The sequence below is a fragment of the Mustela nigripes genome, chromosome 13, assembly GCF_022355385.1.
Source record: "Mustela nigripes isolate SB6536 chromosome 13, MUSNIG.SB6536, whole genome shotgun sequence".
In the NCBI taxonomy this organism is placed as follows: domain Eukaryota; kingdom Metazoa; phylum Chordata; class Mammalia; order Carnivora; family Mustelidae; genus Mustela; species Mustela nigripes.
The window spans coordinates 31,943,704-31,963,487 of record NC_081569.1 but is presented as its reverse complement, the minus strand read 5'-3'; the positions used below and the strand labels follow the sequence as shown (position 1 = coordinate 31,963,487).

The window sequence follows — 19,784 nt, the reverse complement described above, 5'->3', positions numbered from 1 at the left end:
CTTAAGAAGGCATGACAACTGAACACAACAAAGGATATTGGGACAATTGGTGAAATCTGAATAAATCTGAGTGAAGACAAATAGGGTTCTTTTACTTCTCCTGCAAACTTTCTGTAACTATAATTATGTCAGGATGAAAAGGGGGCAGGGTAGAGGAGAAGGATGGGAGGGGCACTGGAGAGAAGGGAGAGGAATGGGAAAGAAATGAAAATGAAACAAGAAGAACTGGTCTAGGTCAGTGAGAAGACAAGCAGAGAATAGTGAGAAATAATGCTGGACAAGAGCAGGGGGGACCATGCAGCACTTTCCAATCACTCATGCATTCATTCATTCAATTAAATATTTATAGATGCTTACCATCTGTTAGGAACTAGAATTAAGTACTTGCTTGTAGAAAACAATGCTAACAATATCCATTAGATAGAATTTATTTTAATACAGAGTTGCAAAGCTCTAGCTAGGCACATGACTATCTAAAGTTTACATGTTACAGCTTCTTTAGCATCTATGAACAGTCACATGAGTGGTTCTGGACAATGAAACGTGAATATAAGTGGTGTATGCCGTTGTAGTTTATGGCTAGAGTTATGGGCTCTGTTGCCTTTTCCCTGTCCCTGCTGGCTGAGATGCAGACCAAGAGATTGAGACCTGGGGGGCTTGGGTGGCTCAGTGGGTTGAGCCTCTGCTTTCAGCCCAGGTCATGATCTCAGGGTCCTGGGATCGGGCCCCGCATCAGGCTCTCTACTCGGCAGAGAGCCTGCTTCCTCCTCTCTCTCTGCCTGCCTTTCTGCCTACTTGTGATCTCTGTCTGTCAAATAAATAAATAAATAAAATCTTAAAAAAAAAAGATTAGTGTTGAAAATACATAAAGAAATTACTAAAACTGAACACCTGAAAAACAAATACTCCGGTTAAAAAACGGGTAGAAGATATAAATAGATATTTTTCCAAAGAAGACATGTAGATGGCTAACAGACACATGAAAAGGCACTCATCACCACCGATCATCAGGGAAATAGAAATCAAAACTACAAGGAGATATTACCTCACACCTGTTAAGAATGGCTAAAATGAACAATGCAGGAAATAAGAGATGTTGGCAAGAATGCACAGAGAGGGGAACCCTCTTGTACTGTTGGTGACAATGGAAACTGGTGCAATCTCTGGAAAACAGTATGGAGGTTTCTCAAAAAGTTAAAAATAGAGCTACCCAGTGATCCAGCAACTGCAAAAATAATAATCCATAAGGATACATGCACACTGATGTTATAGGAATCAACCAACAGCCAAATTATGAAAAGAGCCCAAATGTCCATCCACTGATGAACAGGTAAAGAAGATATAGTTTTTACTCAGCCACAAAAAAGAATGAAATGTTGCCATTTGCAATATGGAAGAAGCTACAGGGTATTATGCCAAGCAAAATAGGTAATCAGAGTAAGACAAATATCGTATGATTTCACCCACGTGCTGAATTTAAGATAAAACAAATGAGCAAAGGAAAAACAAAGAGGAAGAGGAAAACAACAAAAAAAAGACTCCTAACTATGGAGAACAAACTGGTGGTTACTGGAGGAGAAGGTGGTGGCAGTTGGACTAAATAGGTGAAAGGGATGAAAAAGTGCATGGTGATGAGCACATGGTATTGTATGGGTGCTGAACCACTATATTGTACACCTGAAACTAATGTAATACTGTATGTTAACTAATTGGAATTAAAATATAAACTTAAGTACACAAAAAGAACAGCCTTCAAGACTTTTTAGAGTCATGTGTTTACGGCGGTATACATGTACATGTATGTGATAAAACAAAAAGTAATTTAAGAGATTTGATGTATATATAGATCAATGAATAAAAATAGGAAATTCAAAGTTAAATCCAAATACATGTGGAATCAAGTATATTATAAAAGCAGTATTTCAGTGAAAAAGAAATGTATCCATCAACAGTGTTCAGACAATAGACATGCTTTTAAAAATAAATCAAACTTTGATCCATTTCTTACTTGAGACTAAAATAGATTCCAGATGATTACTATTTTTAATGGAAACAAATCAAACAATAAATGTAAGAGTGAAAGGCATGGGAAAAGTAAAAGAATTGTAATAATAATATAATTATTTGTCTAAGAAAGATAAAAACCTCAAACATAAAAAAAGCAATGGACAAATTTACATTTCTATAGAAAGTCAACCATAAACAAAATAAAAAAACAATTCCACTCAGAATATCCTAAGAAAGGAAGGAGAATATATATACACTTAAACGCTTTAAAGGCGCCGGTTATTTCTGGAATTAAAATAAAAAAAAACAACTGGTTGCAGTCGTTATCTCTAGGAAGAAGGGCTGGGAAAAGAGGTTTACTTTACAATGAATATCATTATGTTTATATGAATTCCTGAATTAAAAATAAAAACTAGTTAAAAATTTAAGAGATTATGCTGGCAAAAGAGAACCAGACCAAGAATAGTATTGATGAATACTGGCAACACTGCCTGTCATTAAAATATACTACAAGTGCCTGGGTGGTTCAGTGGGTTAAGCCTCTGCCTTCAGCTCAGGTCATCTCAGGGTCCTGGGATCGAGCCCTGCTTTGGGCTCTCTGCTCAGCAGGGAGCCTGTTTTCCCCCCGCTTTCTCTGCCTGCCTCTCTGCCTATTTGTGATCTCTCTTGGTCAAATAAATAAATAAAATCTTTAAAATATATGTATATATAGTAGGGAAGGTTGCACAAACTTTCAGTTATAAAATAATTATGTCAGTATCGGTTGAGCCCTGATTTGTGACCCAGTATGTGGTCTATTCTGGAGAAAGTCCCATGTGTGCTTGAGAAGAATGAGTGTTCTGTTGTTTTAGGGTGGAATGTTCTGCATGTATTTATGAGGTCCATCTGGTCCAATGTGTCATTCAATACTCTTGCTCCTTTATTGATTTTCTGCTTGGATGATCTGTCTATTACTGACAGTGGCATGTCTATTACTGACAGTGACTGTTAATGTATTCATATCAATATGACTCTTTATCTTGATTAACAGTTCTCTTATGTAGATGGCTGCTCACGTATTGGGGGCATAAATATGTACAACTGTTAGATCTTCTGGGTGGACAGACACTTTAAGAGTGATGTAGTGTCCTTCTGTACTCTGACTACAGTCTTTAGTTTAAAATCTAATTTCTCTGATAAAAGAATCACTACCTCAGCTTTCTTTTGAGGACCACTGGCATGAAATATGCTTTTCATCCCTTCGGTTTCAGTCTGGATGTATCCTTAGGTTCAAAATGTGTCTTCTGTAGACGACATATGGACGGGTCCTGTCGTTTTATCCAATCTGCAACCCTGTGCGGTTTTATGGGAGTATTTAGGCCATTCACGTTGAGAATGATTATTAAAAGATACATTTTTATTGACATCATGTTGCCTGTGAAGTCCTTGTTTGAAATTATTCCCTGCATATTCTCAGACCACAATGCTTTGAAACTGGAACTCAACCACAGGAAAAAGTTTGGAAGGAATCCAAACACGTGGAAGCTAATGACCACCCTGCTTAAGAATGTTTGGATCAACCAGGAAATCAAAGAAGAACTTAAAACAATTCATGGAAACCAATGAGAATGAAGACACTTTGGTCCAAAACCTATACGATACAGCAAAGGCAGTCCTAAGGGGGAAATAAATTGCTATCCAAGCCTCCCTCAAAAAAACTGAAAAATCAAGAATACACTAGCTCTCTTTATACCCCAAAGAACTGGAGAATCAACAACAAATTAAGCCAACCCCGCACACAAGAAGGGAAATAATCAAGATTAGAGCAGAGATCAATGAGATAAAAACTAGAGATACAATAGAACACATCAACGAAACTAGAAGCTGGTTTTTTCAAAGAATCAATAAAATTGATAAACCATTGGCCAAACTAACCCAAAAGAAAAGAGAGAGGACCCAAATTAATAAAATTATGAATGAAAAAGGAGAGGTCAGGACTAACACCAAGGAAACAGAAACAGTCATCAGAAATTATTATCAACAGTTATATGCCAATAAGTTAAGCAACCTAGATGAAATGGATGCATTCGTAGAAACCTATAAACTTTCAAAGCTGAATCAGGAAGAAATTGACAACCGGAATAGACCAATATCTAGTAACAAGATTGAAGCAGGGATCAAAAACCTCCCAAAAAACAAGAGCCCAGGACCTGATGGATTCCCTAGGGAATTCTACGAAACTTTCAAAGAAGAAATAATACCTATTCTCCTGAAGCGGTTTCAAAAATTGAAGCATAAAGAAAACTTCCAGACTCTTTTTATGAAGCCAGTATTACCCTGATCCCCAAACCAGGCAAAGACCCCACCAAAAAGCAGAATTTCAGACCACTATCCCTGATGAATTTGGATGCTAAGATTCTCAACAAGATCCTACGCTAATAGGATCCAAGAGTACATTAAAAAGATTATCCACCATGACCAGGTGGGATTTATCTATGGGATGCAAGGGTGGTTCAACATTTGCAAATCAATCAATGTGACAGAACAAATCAATTAATTCTCAATTAATGCAGAAAAAGCATTTGACAGGATACAGCATCTGTTCCTGATTAAAACGATTAATATATAGGGATAGAGAGGACATTCCTCAACTTTATAAAATCTATGAAAAACCCACAGCAATTATCATCCTCAATGAGGAAAAGCTGACAGCCTTCCCTTTGAGATCAGGAATATGACAAGGATGTCCACTCTCACCACTGTTGTTCAACATAGTACTAGAAGTCCTAGCAACAGCAATCAGACAACAAAAAGAAATAAAATGTATTCAAATTGGCAATGAAGACATCAAACTCACTCTCTTTGCAGATGACATGATACTTTATACGGAAAACCCAAAAGAGTCCACCCCCAAACTACTAGAATTCATACAGCAATTCAGTAAGGTGGCAGGATACAAAATCAATGTACAGAAATCAGTTGCTTTCTTATACACTAACAATGAAAATACAGAAAAGGGAAATGAGAGAATTAATTCCATTTACTATAGCACCAAGAACCGTAAGATACCTGGGAATAAACCTAACCAAAGAGGTAAAGGATCTGTACTCGAAGAACTACGAAACACTCATTAAAGAAATTGAAGAAGACACAAAAAGATGGAAAAGCATTCCATGCTCATGGATTGGAAGAATAAACATTGTTAAAATGTCTATACTGCCTAGAGCAATCTATACTTTCAATGCCATCCCGACCAAAATTCCACTGGCATTTTTAAAAGAACTGGAACAAACAATCCTAAAACTTGTTTGGAACTGGAAGAGACCCCAAATTGCTAAGGAAGTTTTGAAAAAACAAACAAACAAACAAACCCCCCCAAACTGGGGGCATCACGTTGCCTGATTTCAAGCTTTACTACAAAGCTGTGATCACCAAGACAGCATGGTACTGGCACAAAAACAGACACATAGACCAGGGGAACAGAGTAGAGAGCCCAGATATGGACCCTCAACTCTGTAGTCAAATAATCTTTGACAAAGCAGGAAAAAATATACAGTGGGAAAAAGTCTCTTCAATAAATGGTGCTGGGAAAATTGGACAGCTCTATGTGTAGAAGAATGAAACTCAACGATTATCTTACACCATACACAAAGATAAACTCGAAATGGATAAAAGACCTCAACATGAGGCAGGAATCTATCAAAATCCTAAAGGAGAACATAGGCAGTAATCTCTTTGACATTGGCCACAGCAACTTCTTTCAAAATGTATCTCCAGAAGCAAAGGAAACAAAAGCAAAAATGAACTTTGGGACTTTATCAAGATCAAAAGCTTCTGCACAGCAAAGGAAACAGTCAACAAAACAAAGAGGCAACCCCAGAATGGGAGAAGATATTCACAAACGACACTACAGACAAAGGGCTGATATTCAAGATCTATAAAGAACTCGACAACTCTGTATACACAAAATAGATAATCATGTCAAAAAATGGGCAGAAGACATGACAGATACTTCTCCAAAGAAGACATACAAATGGCTAACAGACCCATGAAAAAATGTTCATCACCATTAGCAATCAGGGAGATTCAAATCAAAACCACATTGAGGGGCACCTGGGTGGCTCAATGAGTTGAAGCCTCTGCCTTTGGCTCAGGTCATGATCCCAGGGTCCTGGAATCAAGCCCCACATCAGGCTCTCTGCTCAGCAGGGAGCCTGCTTCCCCCTCTCTCTCTGCCTGCCTCTCAGCCTACTTGTGATCTCTGTCAAATAAATAAATAAAATCTTTAAAAAAAACTCAACACATTGAGATACCATCTTACACCAGTTAAAATAGCCAAAATTAACAAGACAGTAAACAACATGTGTTGGAGAGGATGTGGAGAAAGGGGAACCCTCTTACACTGTTGGTGGGAATGCAAGTTGGTGTAGCCACTTTGGAAAACAGTATGGAGATTCCTTAAGAAATTAAAAACAGAGTTACCCTATGACCCTGCAATTGTACCAGTGGGTATTTAACCCAAAGATACAGATGTAGTGAAAAGAAGGGCCATCTGTATCCCCATGTTCATAGCAGCAATGGCCAGAGTTGCCAAACTGTGGAAAGAATGCCCTTCAATGGATGAATGGATAAAGAAGATATGGTCCATATATACAATGGAGTATTATGCCTCCATCAGAAAGGATGAATACCCAACTTTTGTATCAACATGGACGGGACTAAAAGAGATCATGCTGAGTGAAATAAGTCAAGTGGAGAGTTTCAATTATTATATGGTTTCACTTACTTGTGGAGCATAAGGAATAACACAGAGGACACTGGGAGATGGAGAGAAATGAGTTGGGGGAAATCGGAGGGGAAGACAAACCATGAGAGACTGTGGACTCTGAGAAACAAACTGAGGGTTCTGGAGGGGAGAGGGGTGGGGGTTGGGTGAGCCTGGTGGTGGGTTATTATGGAAGGCACATATTGCCTGGAGCACTAGGTGTGGTGCATAAACAAGGAATTTCAGAACACTGAAAAGAAACAAAATAAAATAAAATAAAATGAAATGAAAAAAAAAAGTCAGGAGGATAAAATATAGAATATGGTGGCTATAGTTAATAATACCGTATCACATATTTGAAAATTGCTAAGAGAGGGGCGCCTGGGTGGCTCAGTGGGTTAAGCTGCTGCCTTGGCTCAGGTCATGATCTCAGGGTCCTGGGATCGAGTCCCGCATCGGGCTCTCTGCTCAGCAGCAAGCCTGCTTCCTCCTCTCTCTCTCTGCCTGCCTCTCTGCCTACTTGTAATCTCTCTGTCAAATAAATAAATAAAATCTTTAAAAAAAAAAAAAAGAAAAAAGAAAATTGCTAAGAGAGTAGATCTTAAAAGTCCTTATCAAATGAAAATAATTTTTTATAACTATCTATAGTGATAGATGTTAACTCAACTTATTGTGATCATTTCACAACATATACAAATACTAAATGATCATGCTGTATACCTGAAAGTAATGTTTCATGTCAATTATGCCTCAAATTGAAAAGTTAAATAGGGGCGCCTGGGTGGCTCAGTCAGTTAAGCATCTGATTCTTGGTTTTGGCTCAGATCATGACCTCAGGGTCATGAGATAAAGCCCCACATCAGGTTCTGCGTTAAATGCAGAGTCTGCTTGAGATTCTGTCTCTCCTTTCCCTCAGGCCCTCCCCCATCTCTCACAACGGGGCATGCATGCAGTCTCTCTTTCTCAAATAAATAAATACATCTTTAAAAGAAAAAGTTATATAAAGTGCTTGGTAGTGGAGTGTTAGTGGTCCTTTTTGTCTTAACAAATTAATCAAATAACCAACTAACTAAAAAAAAAAAAAAAATCAACGCACAGTTCATCCCAGTTTCATAATATGGCCTTGTTCTGTGATGCCTCAATTATTCCCAGATACTAACATTTTACCTCACAGATATTCCTCTATTCATAAAATTGTAAATCACACACATGCACATTATTTTCTTTTCCTAGAACTCTAATATTAAAGTTGTTTTTATTTAAAGTTATTTTATTCTGAATGGATCAACAAGTACAAAACAGCTCTTACCAAAAAACCCACACAAAAAACAAAAAAAAAACCCCACAAAAACAAACAAACAAAAAACCACAGCTCTTATATTTTTTCCCAAATGCTTCACTTGCACCTTTGGCAGGAGGGTTTCACCTCCTATCACCAGTCCAGCCCTCTGATGCTGTGTTTTACAGTATCTCCCCTTCTAAGTTGTTTGGGATATACAACGTCCACTGCTGCCACTGAAGTTCTTATTCCAAACCACAATATCCATTCACCTAATATTAGAAATGTTTGATTTGCTATCTGAGAGGTTGTCGCATCTCTACAATAAAAATACAGTATTGCTTTAAAAATTATCTTAAAAAAATGTACAAAACAGAATCAACAAAAGATAAAGTTTTCCTTACCTCTGGATTCTGTCTAGTTCCTGTTTATAGAAAATAATCATTGATACTAGTTTTTTGTATCTGAGATATTTTGTGTGTATGAGTACAGATATAAAAATGCTTTTTATTTTTTAAAAATTTACAAATAGTAGCTTTCTATATAGTGATTAGCTCCTTAACAAAACATCTTGGAGAATGGCTTCTTTTACTTTAGTGTTAAAAGCAGCATCCTATTTCATGAGTGTAATCTAGCTTATTTAACCATTTCCTTGTAAATTTAGGTTGTTTTCAGCATCTCGCCATTACAAACTCCTCTTCAATTAAAAAGCCTTATACATTGCAGCATGAACGAGTGTGATATATCTACTGGAAAAATTCCTAGATGTAGAATTGCTAGGTCAACATATTTTGGTTTTGTTTTTAAATATTTCTAAAACTTAAAAATGCATGATTGTTAAAGTACCTTCTCCAAGAAGGTTATACAAATGAGCCAATTCACAATATTGAGAAAAATCTATATTTATATATCCTTCTAAATTAGGTAACTAATTCATTTTCAGTTTTGCCCATTGATGAGCAATCATTTTAATTTGCCTAACAAGTGTAAACATTTATTTGTATATTTCCTAATATTTCTATGATTTATCATAGTCCCTGAAATAAAATAGCTGTTGAATAAATGAATTGTCCTTACCGTCCTTTTATATATGTCAGATGCTTTGCTCATTCTTATCTTGAGGTATTGTTCTTTTCTGCACAGACATGAAAAAGACTATTCTTTCAAGACTTAAAGTATATAAAGCGCCCAAACACTACCCTTTCCTTAGGATATGTATCATCTCATTTAACCGTCATAAAAATCCTCGGTGGTGGGTGGTATTATTCCTATTTTATACATGAGTACATTGAAACTCAGAGACTAAGCTGTCTAAGGTAACTCAATTGGAAAATGCTACTTCAGAGAACAAAAGTAAACAAGGCTAAGGGCTTAGATACAAGCCTATGTCCTTTTGTTGCACTCTGCTATACTGCAGTTCACAGGTGTGTGGAACTCTGAAATGACCAAGTCTGTCAGCACCATTTTTCCAACAGCATTTGCTCACTTTGTGTCTCTGTGTCACATTTCAGTAACTCTCACAATATTTCAAGGTTTTTATTATTACTATACTTCTTAGGGTGATCGGAATTAGTGATCTCTGATGTTACTATTTTAATTGTTTCGGGGCATCATAAACTGCACCCATCTAAGAGAGCAAAGGCAATCAATAAATGGGTGTGTCCTGACTACTCAGAAGACCAGTCTGTCTCCTGTTTCTCTCCCACTCGTCAGGCTTCCCTGTTTCCTGAAATATAGTAATATGGAAACTGGCTAATTAATAGCCCTAAGCGTTTACATGAAAGAAAGACTCACATGCCTCTCACTTAATTTTTTTTAACATGTCTCTTGCTTTAAATCAAAAGCCAGAAATGATTAAGTTTGGTCAGGAAGGCATGTCAAAAGCCGAGAGAGGCTGAAAGCTAGGCCTTCTGCATCAAACAGTTAGCTAAGCTGTGAATACAAAGGAAAAATTGAAGGAATCTAAAAGCACTATTCCAGTGAACAAGTAGATGATAAAACAGTGAAACAGCTTTATTGCTGTTACAGAGAAAGTTTCAGTCGTCTGGACAGAAGATCAGACCAGTCATAACATTCCCTTAAGCCAAAACCTAATCCAGAATATGGCCCTAACTCTCTCCAATTTTATGAAGGCTGAGAGAGGTGAGGAAACTGCAGAAGAAAAGTTTGACACTAGCACAGGTTGTTCATGAAGTTTAAGGAAAGAAGCCATCTCCCTAACATAAAGGAGCAAAATGAAGCAGAAAAGGCTGATGTAGAAGGAGGATCATGTGCTTCCAGACTGACCACAGGTTAAGTAAAAGTGCAGTTAAGTAAAATGGTGGAGAAGGGCGACTACTATACTTTTCCCCCTTGGCTAGATACTATCTTTCCAAGCTACTCCTCCTTTGTCAAGAATGAGCAAAAATGTATTTTCTTTTGTAAAACTTTCCTTCATTTTCCCTTTCCATAATTCAACAGACTTTGTGCTATTTTATTCTAATGACTTTTTAAAATGCCTACCTTCACTGGTAAATTATGAGCTTCTCTAGGGAGTAAGTCATCTTCGTAATTACAGAGATTATTGTAAAATACACAATAAAGATACATAATACAACAGATAAGAACATGGCATAATATTCTGGAATGTCTTTTGAATTAGAAGTAGTTATATTTGTAAAATCTTAGTCTTAATTTTTTTTTTTAAAGAAAGGAGGGAAAGTTAAAAAGCTCCTATGTCTGAAAAGAGATATTTGTATCTTTTATGAGTAAACATTTTCATGTCTCTACCATTTTAGGAAACCACCACTGATAACAAGTGACAGAATTCAAGATATTTCTGCCACTGCAAATTTTTGTAAAGACATAAATGATAAACCCTTGGGCATCTGATAAATATTCCTTAAATATATCCACAGAAATATTTTAAAATATACTTCACACTGCTAAAAATTACTTCACCCTAACATAAGAAATGGATTATAACTTACTAAATCAGTTTCTTTTTTCCTTCTTTTCTTTCTTTCTGTTTTTGGTACCTGATGGGAGAGAAATACAGAAACTGTGATATAGCAAAGACAAACATACTTTCTTACTTCTTTGTGAATGCTTAGATTTTTGCTCAACAGGTAATAGTATAAACAGTTTTTTATTGTTCAGAAGAAAATGTGCAGTGCTGGCAAGCAAATGTAAGAAAATTTTTGAATTCAGTGAAACATAGTACCCATAAAAGTGATAGAATAAAAGGATACTTTAGGGATTCTTACCTTTTTAAAACATCATTTCTGTTCAGAAGCCATTCCATATTAATTTAAATGATTATTTTATTTTAGTCATTAACTAAATGATTATTAACTTTTAAGCCTGGACTTTCCATATTTTAGCTCTAAAATACTCTCCATCCCAGAGCTAAATATACAAAGGTATCATATGGGACACAGAAGGCTCTTTTATACATGACATTTCCGAATAACCACAGTATAGGACAATCCAAACTTAACCTTTAAGATTATAAACAAAGGCAATATATGCCTACTAAAAAAATCTTCTGTATAACCTAGACCTAGAACACAAGAACTTTCAAGGATTAATTTATATCTGGCTATTTCAAAAGTGAGTTGAAATGGCTTATAAATTTAAACACATATAAATTAAAATAACTGAAAATAAAACAGGACCTAATCAATAAAAATAGTATTCCTGATACCTAATAATTAAATACCTAATTATTTCAACTGGAGTACTGAAAGAAAACATATAACACAGAACTTTGTCTTCTGTAATATGGATTTCATAAGTTATTTAATAGGGCTGAAGCAAGAATTAACTAAAATATCCAACACCTAGTATAATTTCTGGTACTCAATAAGTAAATGTTGTTATTACTGTTATACAGATTTCAAAAAACACACATTTTCCTAAAACCTAATTCAAGAAGAAATAAAATTTGTGTTTCCTTACAAAAAGGCCATCAAAAGATATAATGAATTACATCTTTTTTTTTTTTTTTAAAGATTTTATTCATTTATTTGACAGGTAGAGATCACAAGTAGGCAGAGAGGCAGGCAGAGAGAGGGGGAAACAAGCTCCCAGCTGAGCAGAGAGCCCATTGCAGGGCTCGATCCCAGGACCCTGGGATCATGACCAGAGCCAAAGGCAGAGGCTTTAACGCAGAGCCACTCCTAGGTGCCCAATGAATTACATCTTTAACCACAGTTTTTCAAAAGGAAATTCATGTAGTGACCTCTATCAAAGTGGAGGGTATAATGCTGAGGACACAATGTTATATTTTAACTCAGCAAAGAATATATTAATTGCAGAAGGTTTAGATAATATGGTCTGATAAACTTTTAAGAAAGACTCTTAAAATGAATTCTTAACTGAATCCTTTTAAAAATCAAACATATCATATTTACCTTTGTGGGTATACAATCCAAAGTTTTGAATTCATTCATATATTCATCCAAAAACACTTTAAAAGTGTTGACCCAAACTCTGACTGGAGATTCACTCCAATCACGCTGCTCAAGCCTCATGGTCTTTTCCAGAATCTGTTCAAATAGTGCGTAGAGGTCTTTATATCGTATGCTTTTCCCATCATCTACCTAATAAGCAATAAGAGAAGACATGTAAGGTATAAAGAATTTATCTAAACACAGAAGATTGATTCAACTTGTATTGGGTAGTGTTAAGAACAAAGACTAGGACCCTTTCTAATGGGCGAGCCCATGAGGTCACACTGTATCTGTAAATGGTCACATTTTATCTGTAAATGCCCTCTCTACTGTGGAATGAATGTCTGCAGAATAAAAACTATTAAATTCTAGCAAAATACTTAACAGTTTAAACAATGTAACAATTTCAGAAAATCCTGGGAACTTCTCCACAAGCCTGGCTTTTAAACTATATTTAGCTATAAAGATTATTTGCATCCCACTTAATTACTTATCACCTCAGAAATGAAACTTGCTTAGATAGTTCCACTCTAAAATTGAAAGAATAAATATTTGAATCCTTGCCTAATAATACATTAGGTAACCATTATTTTATTTTTCCAAAGAAGAATGACATGTTCTGAATAACACTGTACTACTCATAAAAGACTACATGGGATTACTTTTAACTTATTTAAATAAGGTCTGGAATTTTTGTGAGAGAAATAAGGGGGGGGGGGTGTTTAACATGACCCAAAGTGTTATATATGTTTAGAATTGGTTTCTCCTTCACTTCCTCAAATAAGTTGAACATTTTTGATCTAGTGTTAGAAAACCACTATTGAGCTCTATTTCATAATTTTGGCACTTCTTATATTACTTAAGCGTATTGTAGTACCCAACAACCTGAAGTCCCTAATCTAGGAAATACAGGTATGAAGCAGAGAAAGACATGAACATAATAAGCAGTTGCACAGTATTAGAAAAATACGGTCAACGTTATCTCTATGCAAAATTAGTCATTTGCCATAGTCTCATCACTACTCTTATTAGGGTCCTGAAATTCCTTTTTTTTTTTCCCAGTTTGATTACTCTTTTGTTTGTTTGTTTTTAATTTATTTTTTATTTATTTTCAGCATAACAGTATTCATTATTTTTTCACCACACCCAGTGCTCCTAGGGTCTTGAAATTCCTATTCTCTCAGACTGCATGGTTTATGTTTAAAAAAAAAAAAAAATTCTTATACTGAGAAAGAAAAAGTAGAGGATACACAAGAAAGTTCTCCTGATTTCTCTTTTCACAATGAATTATAGACTGAACAAAGAAAAATGAATACAAATTATTTTATAAAATATGAAAATTCATAGATTCTAGAGAGCAAAGCATTAATTATTATCTACTTTAGCAAGAAAATAAACTTTCTAAAACATGACCAAGGTCATATAAAATTGTAAGGTAAATCTGAAAGTCAAATAAACTGATATATAAATCAGTGAACATAAACTGCTCTAATTCCACTGGGGAAAAATGTACAATTCCACACATATGAAAATTAGAAGCTAAAGTCATTTAGGATTATGAGAAGTCAAAATAGTAGAAAGCCATAGAATCACTTTTATAATATGTGAATTTATCACCTTATAAGAAGATTCAACATCGTTAAGAGAGGGAAAAAAAAACAACTCAAGGAAACTGGAGGAAGGTATTAATCTGAGACCAGTCAGTATTCTTTTCCCTCCTATTCCTAAAACAAAGAAGGAATTTGAGAAATCTCTCATTGAACACAGCCTCCATACTATCTTCTACAGCATAGCCAAATTTTTCATATGTTAATTAGTGAATATCTTCTAACACATTCCAACTTACCGCCAAGGCAGACGAATAAAAGCTGAAGATATTCTGCCGAAATTCTTTCAAGGCTTTTTTAAATACAACATCCACTAATGTGTCTTTCTTGCTGTCTTCATTATCTAGATCATTCATCTGGGGGCCACAAAAAGAGTTTTGGTACATAATCAATTAAAAAGAGGTGAATACAACAGTGACACTGATTGGTTCTTCAACAATGACGGTCCTGATGGTCCTGAAAGTGCAAGCCCCTGTTATTACAGGACTTAGGTAAAAGCACGACTAGAGAGTCAACATTTTATTACTACCAGATGATTTCTAAGGTCCTTCTAACACTGGATTATTCTATCATTCTGTTACCAGAGCAAAAACTCCAAGTATGCAATGACAAGCCTCACCTTACCACATGGAATATAATGTGACAATTATGGTAACATGCAAGTCAACAGTAAAGTATAAAACCTTAAATCCTGCCCTTCCAGTCTGAGTAATGCATATCCTATTAGTTACACCTTTTCCATGAAGAATAGACCATCTAACTTACTGAAGCATATGTAAACTTGATCTCTAGGGGCCATATTCTGATAAAAAAAAGTATTCCATAGTCAAAGCCACTTATGGGCCTAACTCAGCATGCAGAGTGTACCTTTTTCAGAAGAAATTCATCCATACTTTTTAAATCACTGACACTTGCTATGATCTGGACAGAGTCATTTTGCCAGTGCATAGACTCCAAAGCCACACTGCTGATCTTCACACTTCGCTTCCGCTTTGCCTTTGGAGAAGGTTCTTTGTTCTCTTTAAACTCCTTCCGGCAACTACCAGGCAATTCTGGGCTCAAAGGAGGTGTCGGATGATACTGAACTAATTCTATAATTCAAGATAAAGTATCCAAAGAAAAATTTTTAGTGAAAATATTGAATTCTCCACATTCTTCTTTTTTAGTAAGTCACTGAAGGAAAAATATGTAACCAAAAAGCAAAGTAAAACTAATGTTTGTGGTCAGGCAGTTAAACAATAAATACAGACTGCACAGTTGTACAGAAAATGCATTCTTAAATTACCACTTTTCAATGGAAAATGCTATTATGTCCCCCATGGGGCTAAGGTCTGACACTGAAAACCTGGGTGGAGGTATCTTAAAGAACTGAAGCCTGCATCTCAAATACCTCAGTCCCAAAGGAAGAAAAGGAAGAATATACGTAACCACCCCAGCACATTAAATGCTGACCATTAAGCCAGTCATAGCTTTACTATATTTGTTTGAATGAATATTCAACTATATATGAATCCAGCAAGCCAGTGAAATTTGATAATTATTATTTCATTACTAGGGTCTAAAGCCATAAATACTTCAGTGATATTATCTATAGTTATCGTGGCAACCTGTCTAGGGAGCTAGGAAAGTCAACTAGCTCACTTCTGGGTCTCTTTGGTATTTAGGATTTTCTTATACATCTCCCAAATAATTGTCCAAATTTCTCAAAGAATTCCTGGAATGCATTACATCTTAGTCTGTAATACTGGAAAGCACAACAAATCATCTCTGTTTACAACAGGGAAATGGATACATGTAAGCCCATCAAAATCTAGAACTATACTGGGCTTGCCAAAGCCCTACCTGGGGCTTGATAAATATGTTGGCCTCTTCTCATTTCACATAGCTATTTGTTTCCCCATACATATTCACCTGTCTAATGCTATGTCCTCATTCCTTCTAAAAGCTAATTCTGATAATGAAGAAGAAAAGCAGCCTCCTACATGCTAAATGCTACCTCAGGCAGAAAGAAGACAAGCCCAATCTCAGATATGGCACCAGAATAAAAATTATAAAGATACAAAATATACATATATGCAAGTTAGTATCAATTGATTTTAATTCCATTATATAACAAAGGCATAGAAGTATCTAATAATTTAATTTAGCAAAGTAAATATTATAATAAAAGAAATAATGGTTACTAAAGAAATTATAACACTGTTTCAGTATTAAAAACAAGGGATAACTTAATAAATTACTACCCAAAGATGAATAAGAAGCTACAATCTCTCTCTCTCTCTATATATATATATCCTCATGAAGCAACACACAATGAAGTCTACTAATGATACATGCTTCAACTTAAGAGCTTTATGCTTCCTTCTTAAAAATAACCATGGAGAATAGAACTGTGAAAAATGAAAAATCTAGAATGATTACTATAAACCAGATTAGATATAGGAAATTGATCCTCTTAGTAATGCAATGGTAAGGATTTCCCAAATTTCCAAACTGAACTTGTAGTATTCACTTAATTTACTATTGATTTTTAACCCTATCAGTTTGCCAACTCATAGATGCAAAGCCACAAAAGACACAAAAACAGGGATCTAACTATAGGTCTACCATTTTTTTCTCTGACACATGGGTGCCTCTGCTTTGGCTCATTCATTCCTATGTGAAACTTGTTAATCTTATTCTCCTTTCCCCTTTGTGTTATCCTAGGTATGAGAAGTTTTGTTTATTTATTGTAACTGGACCTGCTCTATCTTTCCTTTAGAGATAACTTTCTTCCTAGATCTACTTTTTTTTTTTTTTTTTAAACATATTTTTTTTTCCCCAGGGGTACAGGTTTTTGAATCACCAGGTTTACACACTTCACAGCACTCACCAAATCACATACCCTCCCCAATGTCCATAATCCCACCCCCTTCTCCCAAACCCCCTCCCCCCGGCAACCCTCAGTTTGTTTTGTGAGATTAAGAGTCACTTATGGTTTGTCTCCCTCCCAATCCCATCTTGTTTCATTTATTCTTCTTTTTATTTTATTCACCTACCCACTGGTATTTCACCCACTCATTACCACACACCCACCTCTGATATTTATCCACCCGATTTACTGTTGAAGATAGCTGACATCTTTGCATAATGATTAAAAACTCTCAAACATGCTTGTGCAAAGGGTTGAGGAAAATGGCATAATCACCTAATGCTGGAATTACTGGAATCCTTAGAGCATTAGTAATTCTAGCATTGAGAAAGGCCAGTTTTCTCAATAGATGAACTAACTACTGGGTATGTCCAAGTGCGTTATGATTGATGCCCCCAAAATTAAAATGACAGCTACAATTATAAAGTCAGTATAGTATAGCAAATACTTGATACATAGTAGGTACTTAAAATATAGCACAGTGGTTAAGAATGTGGCCTCTGGAGCTAGGTTACCTAACTTCACATCTCAGCTTTGCCAACTACTGTGTATAAGGAGATAACTTCTCTGTGCTTCAGTTTTCTCATCTATAAACTGGGAATAATAATCATACGAACCCCCCAAAATTGTGATGAAATATTAATACATACAACATGCTTAGTACAGAGTATTGCACATGCTAAGCACTTAGCTGCTATTATCTTAATTTCTAATAAAAATACGTATTTGTTAAGTGAATGAATGACAGCTAAATTTTTACACATTAGAAAACTGAGACTAAATGAAGATTCACTATCATTCTTAAAGTTGTTGCTTCACCATTTTGCACCACACTTCCTTGGAACTTCTACACAATGTAATTTTATAATTATCTTTTATGTAAGGAGAGATTTTACAACTCTGGTTCATTACACTATCTGGCAAACAGGATTGCCACTGCAAACACTAGAGGAATAAGAAAGAGTGAACAAATTATAAAGACAATCTCCATTCTTTGTCCATTTTTACCATCTGGAAACTGATGAGACAGAATCGTATCTGAGCCAGCAAGGAATCCCAAAACCTCTGACTGGGTGGCAGCTTTCACTTGGGTAGTCTTCTTCTCCCCTTGTTTCCCTTTGGCCCAGAATCTCATCTTAGCTCTCTGAGGTCTATTTTTAAAAATAAAGGTAAAAATGGAAATTAGTATGTTGCAGTGACAATATTTGCACATCACTTTGAGCTATATAAAGACCTTCATATGTGTTACTTCATTACCTTCACACTTAAGTTTAATCATATTTGATCTTCAAATTCACATTTAAATTTCAATCTGGGATGCCTGGGTGGCTCAGCTGGTTGGACAACTTCCTTCGGCTCGGGTCATGATCCCGGAGTCCCGGGATCGAGTCCCGCATCGGGCTCCCAGCTCCACGGGGAGTCTGCTTCTCCCTCTGACCTTCTCCTCGCTCATGCTCTCTCACTGTCTCTCTCTCAAATAAATAAATAAATAAATAAATCTTTAAAAAAAAAAAAATTCAATCTGGAAGGGAGATGGTTTTCTCATCTTGAATACAAGAAATAGTAAGTCCCAGAGATGGTAAATAATTCCCCAAAATAAAATGGCTAAAAACCAGTGAAACTAGAATTCCAACTCAGGTTTTCTGATTCCTAAACTGCCATCTTTTCACTCTTATCTTCTTTCCAGCTTGAACTTTGCATATAAATAACTTAACAACAAAGAAAATACTTTTTAAAACATCACCGATAGCCTATCACTCTAATACGTATTTGTTTACCTTTTTGGGAAGGAGTAATTTCCTTCCATTCCTTATCCTTAAGTATGCCCATTCTTATATCACTGTAATCACGATGAAGATATAATTTTAAATCTTCCCACTTACCATTATAACGATTTTAATGTGACTATTTTATATTTAGAGGTTACCAATATTATTTATTAACAAAGGCCACCATTTATTTGAGTTGTTATTTTGCTCCAGACACAAGTGCTTACATTGGCTACCTTAATTTATTTATAAAAACAAGTTTACTTTCAAACTACTATAACCATTATATACCTGGAAGCTTAAACATTAGGTAACTTTCCCAAAATTACAGTGAGTGACAAAGCTGAAAATGCCTAACTACTTTGCTATACGGCCTCACTTTTAGTGTTTATATATACTCTCCCCCAATAAATAAACCAAAAAACCACCTTAAGATAATAATGACAGCTCAAGTACCTGACCATATATCATGTATCCTAACCCTATACTAGGAGCTTATTTGTCCATTTGTTTTTTTCTTTGTATATGCACTCAGTCAATCAAAAAAACATGAGCATCTACCAGGAGCCAGGTACTATCCCTTTATGATATACCTTATTTTCATGCCTACTATGATAAGTAGCTTTTATTATCCTTATTTTTAACCATGAGCAAACTGAGGCTTGGAAGGCTGATAAAGCTGGAAGTTAAAATCAGGTCTATCTGGATTTGAAACCCACATCCTTTTTTTCATCATTCTTTTTAAAAAGCCTATTACTACACTTATACATCTCAAGAGTGTAAAGAAAAGTTATTCTAGGGGCACCTGGGTGGCTCAGTGGGTTAAGCCGCTGCCTTCGGCTCGGGTCATGATCTCAGGGTCCTGGGATCGAGTCCCGCATCGGGCTCTCTGCTCAGCAGGGAGTCTGCTTCCCTCTCTCTCTCTCTCTCTGCCTGCCTCTCCATCTACTTGTGATTTCTCTCTGTCAAATAAATAAATAAAATCTTAAAAAAAAAAAAAGAAAAGTTATTCTACAAAGGTTACTACAAATGAC

The 19,784-nt window shown here is 35.7% G+C and overlaps 1 protein-coding gene across 4 annotated transcripts in view; it reads right to left on the bottom strand.

Moving 5' to 3' along the window:
* Positions 1-19,784, bottom strand: part of MYO9A (myosin IXA) — a 283,835-nt gene that overhangs the window by 74,446 nt on the left and 189,605 nt on the right. For all 4 annotated transcript variants that reach the window (XM_059371925.1, XM_059371927.1, XM_059371928.1 and 1 more), the window contains 5 exons: positions 17,990-18,132; positions 14,938-15,161; positions 14,310-14,426; positions 12,425-12,613; positions 11,000-11,047 (listed from right to left, as the gene is read on the bottom strand). In XM_059371925.1, the coding sequence (XP_059227908.1) occupies positions 11,000-11,047; positions 12,425-12,613; positions 14,310-14,426; positions 14,938-15,161; positions 17,990-18,132 (721 nt within the window). The remainder of the gene's footprint in view (positions 1-10,999; positions 11,048-12,424; positions 12,614-14,309; positions 14,427-14,937; positions 15,162-17,989; positions 18,133-19,784) is intronic.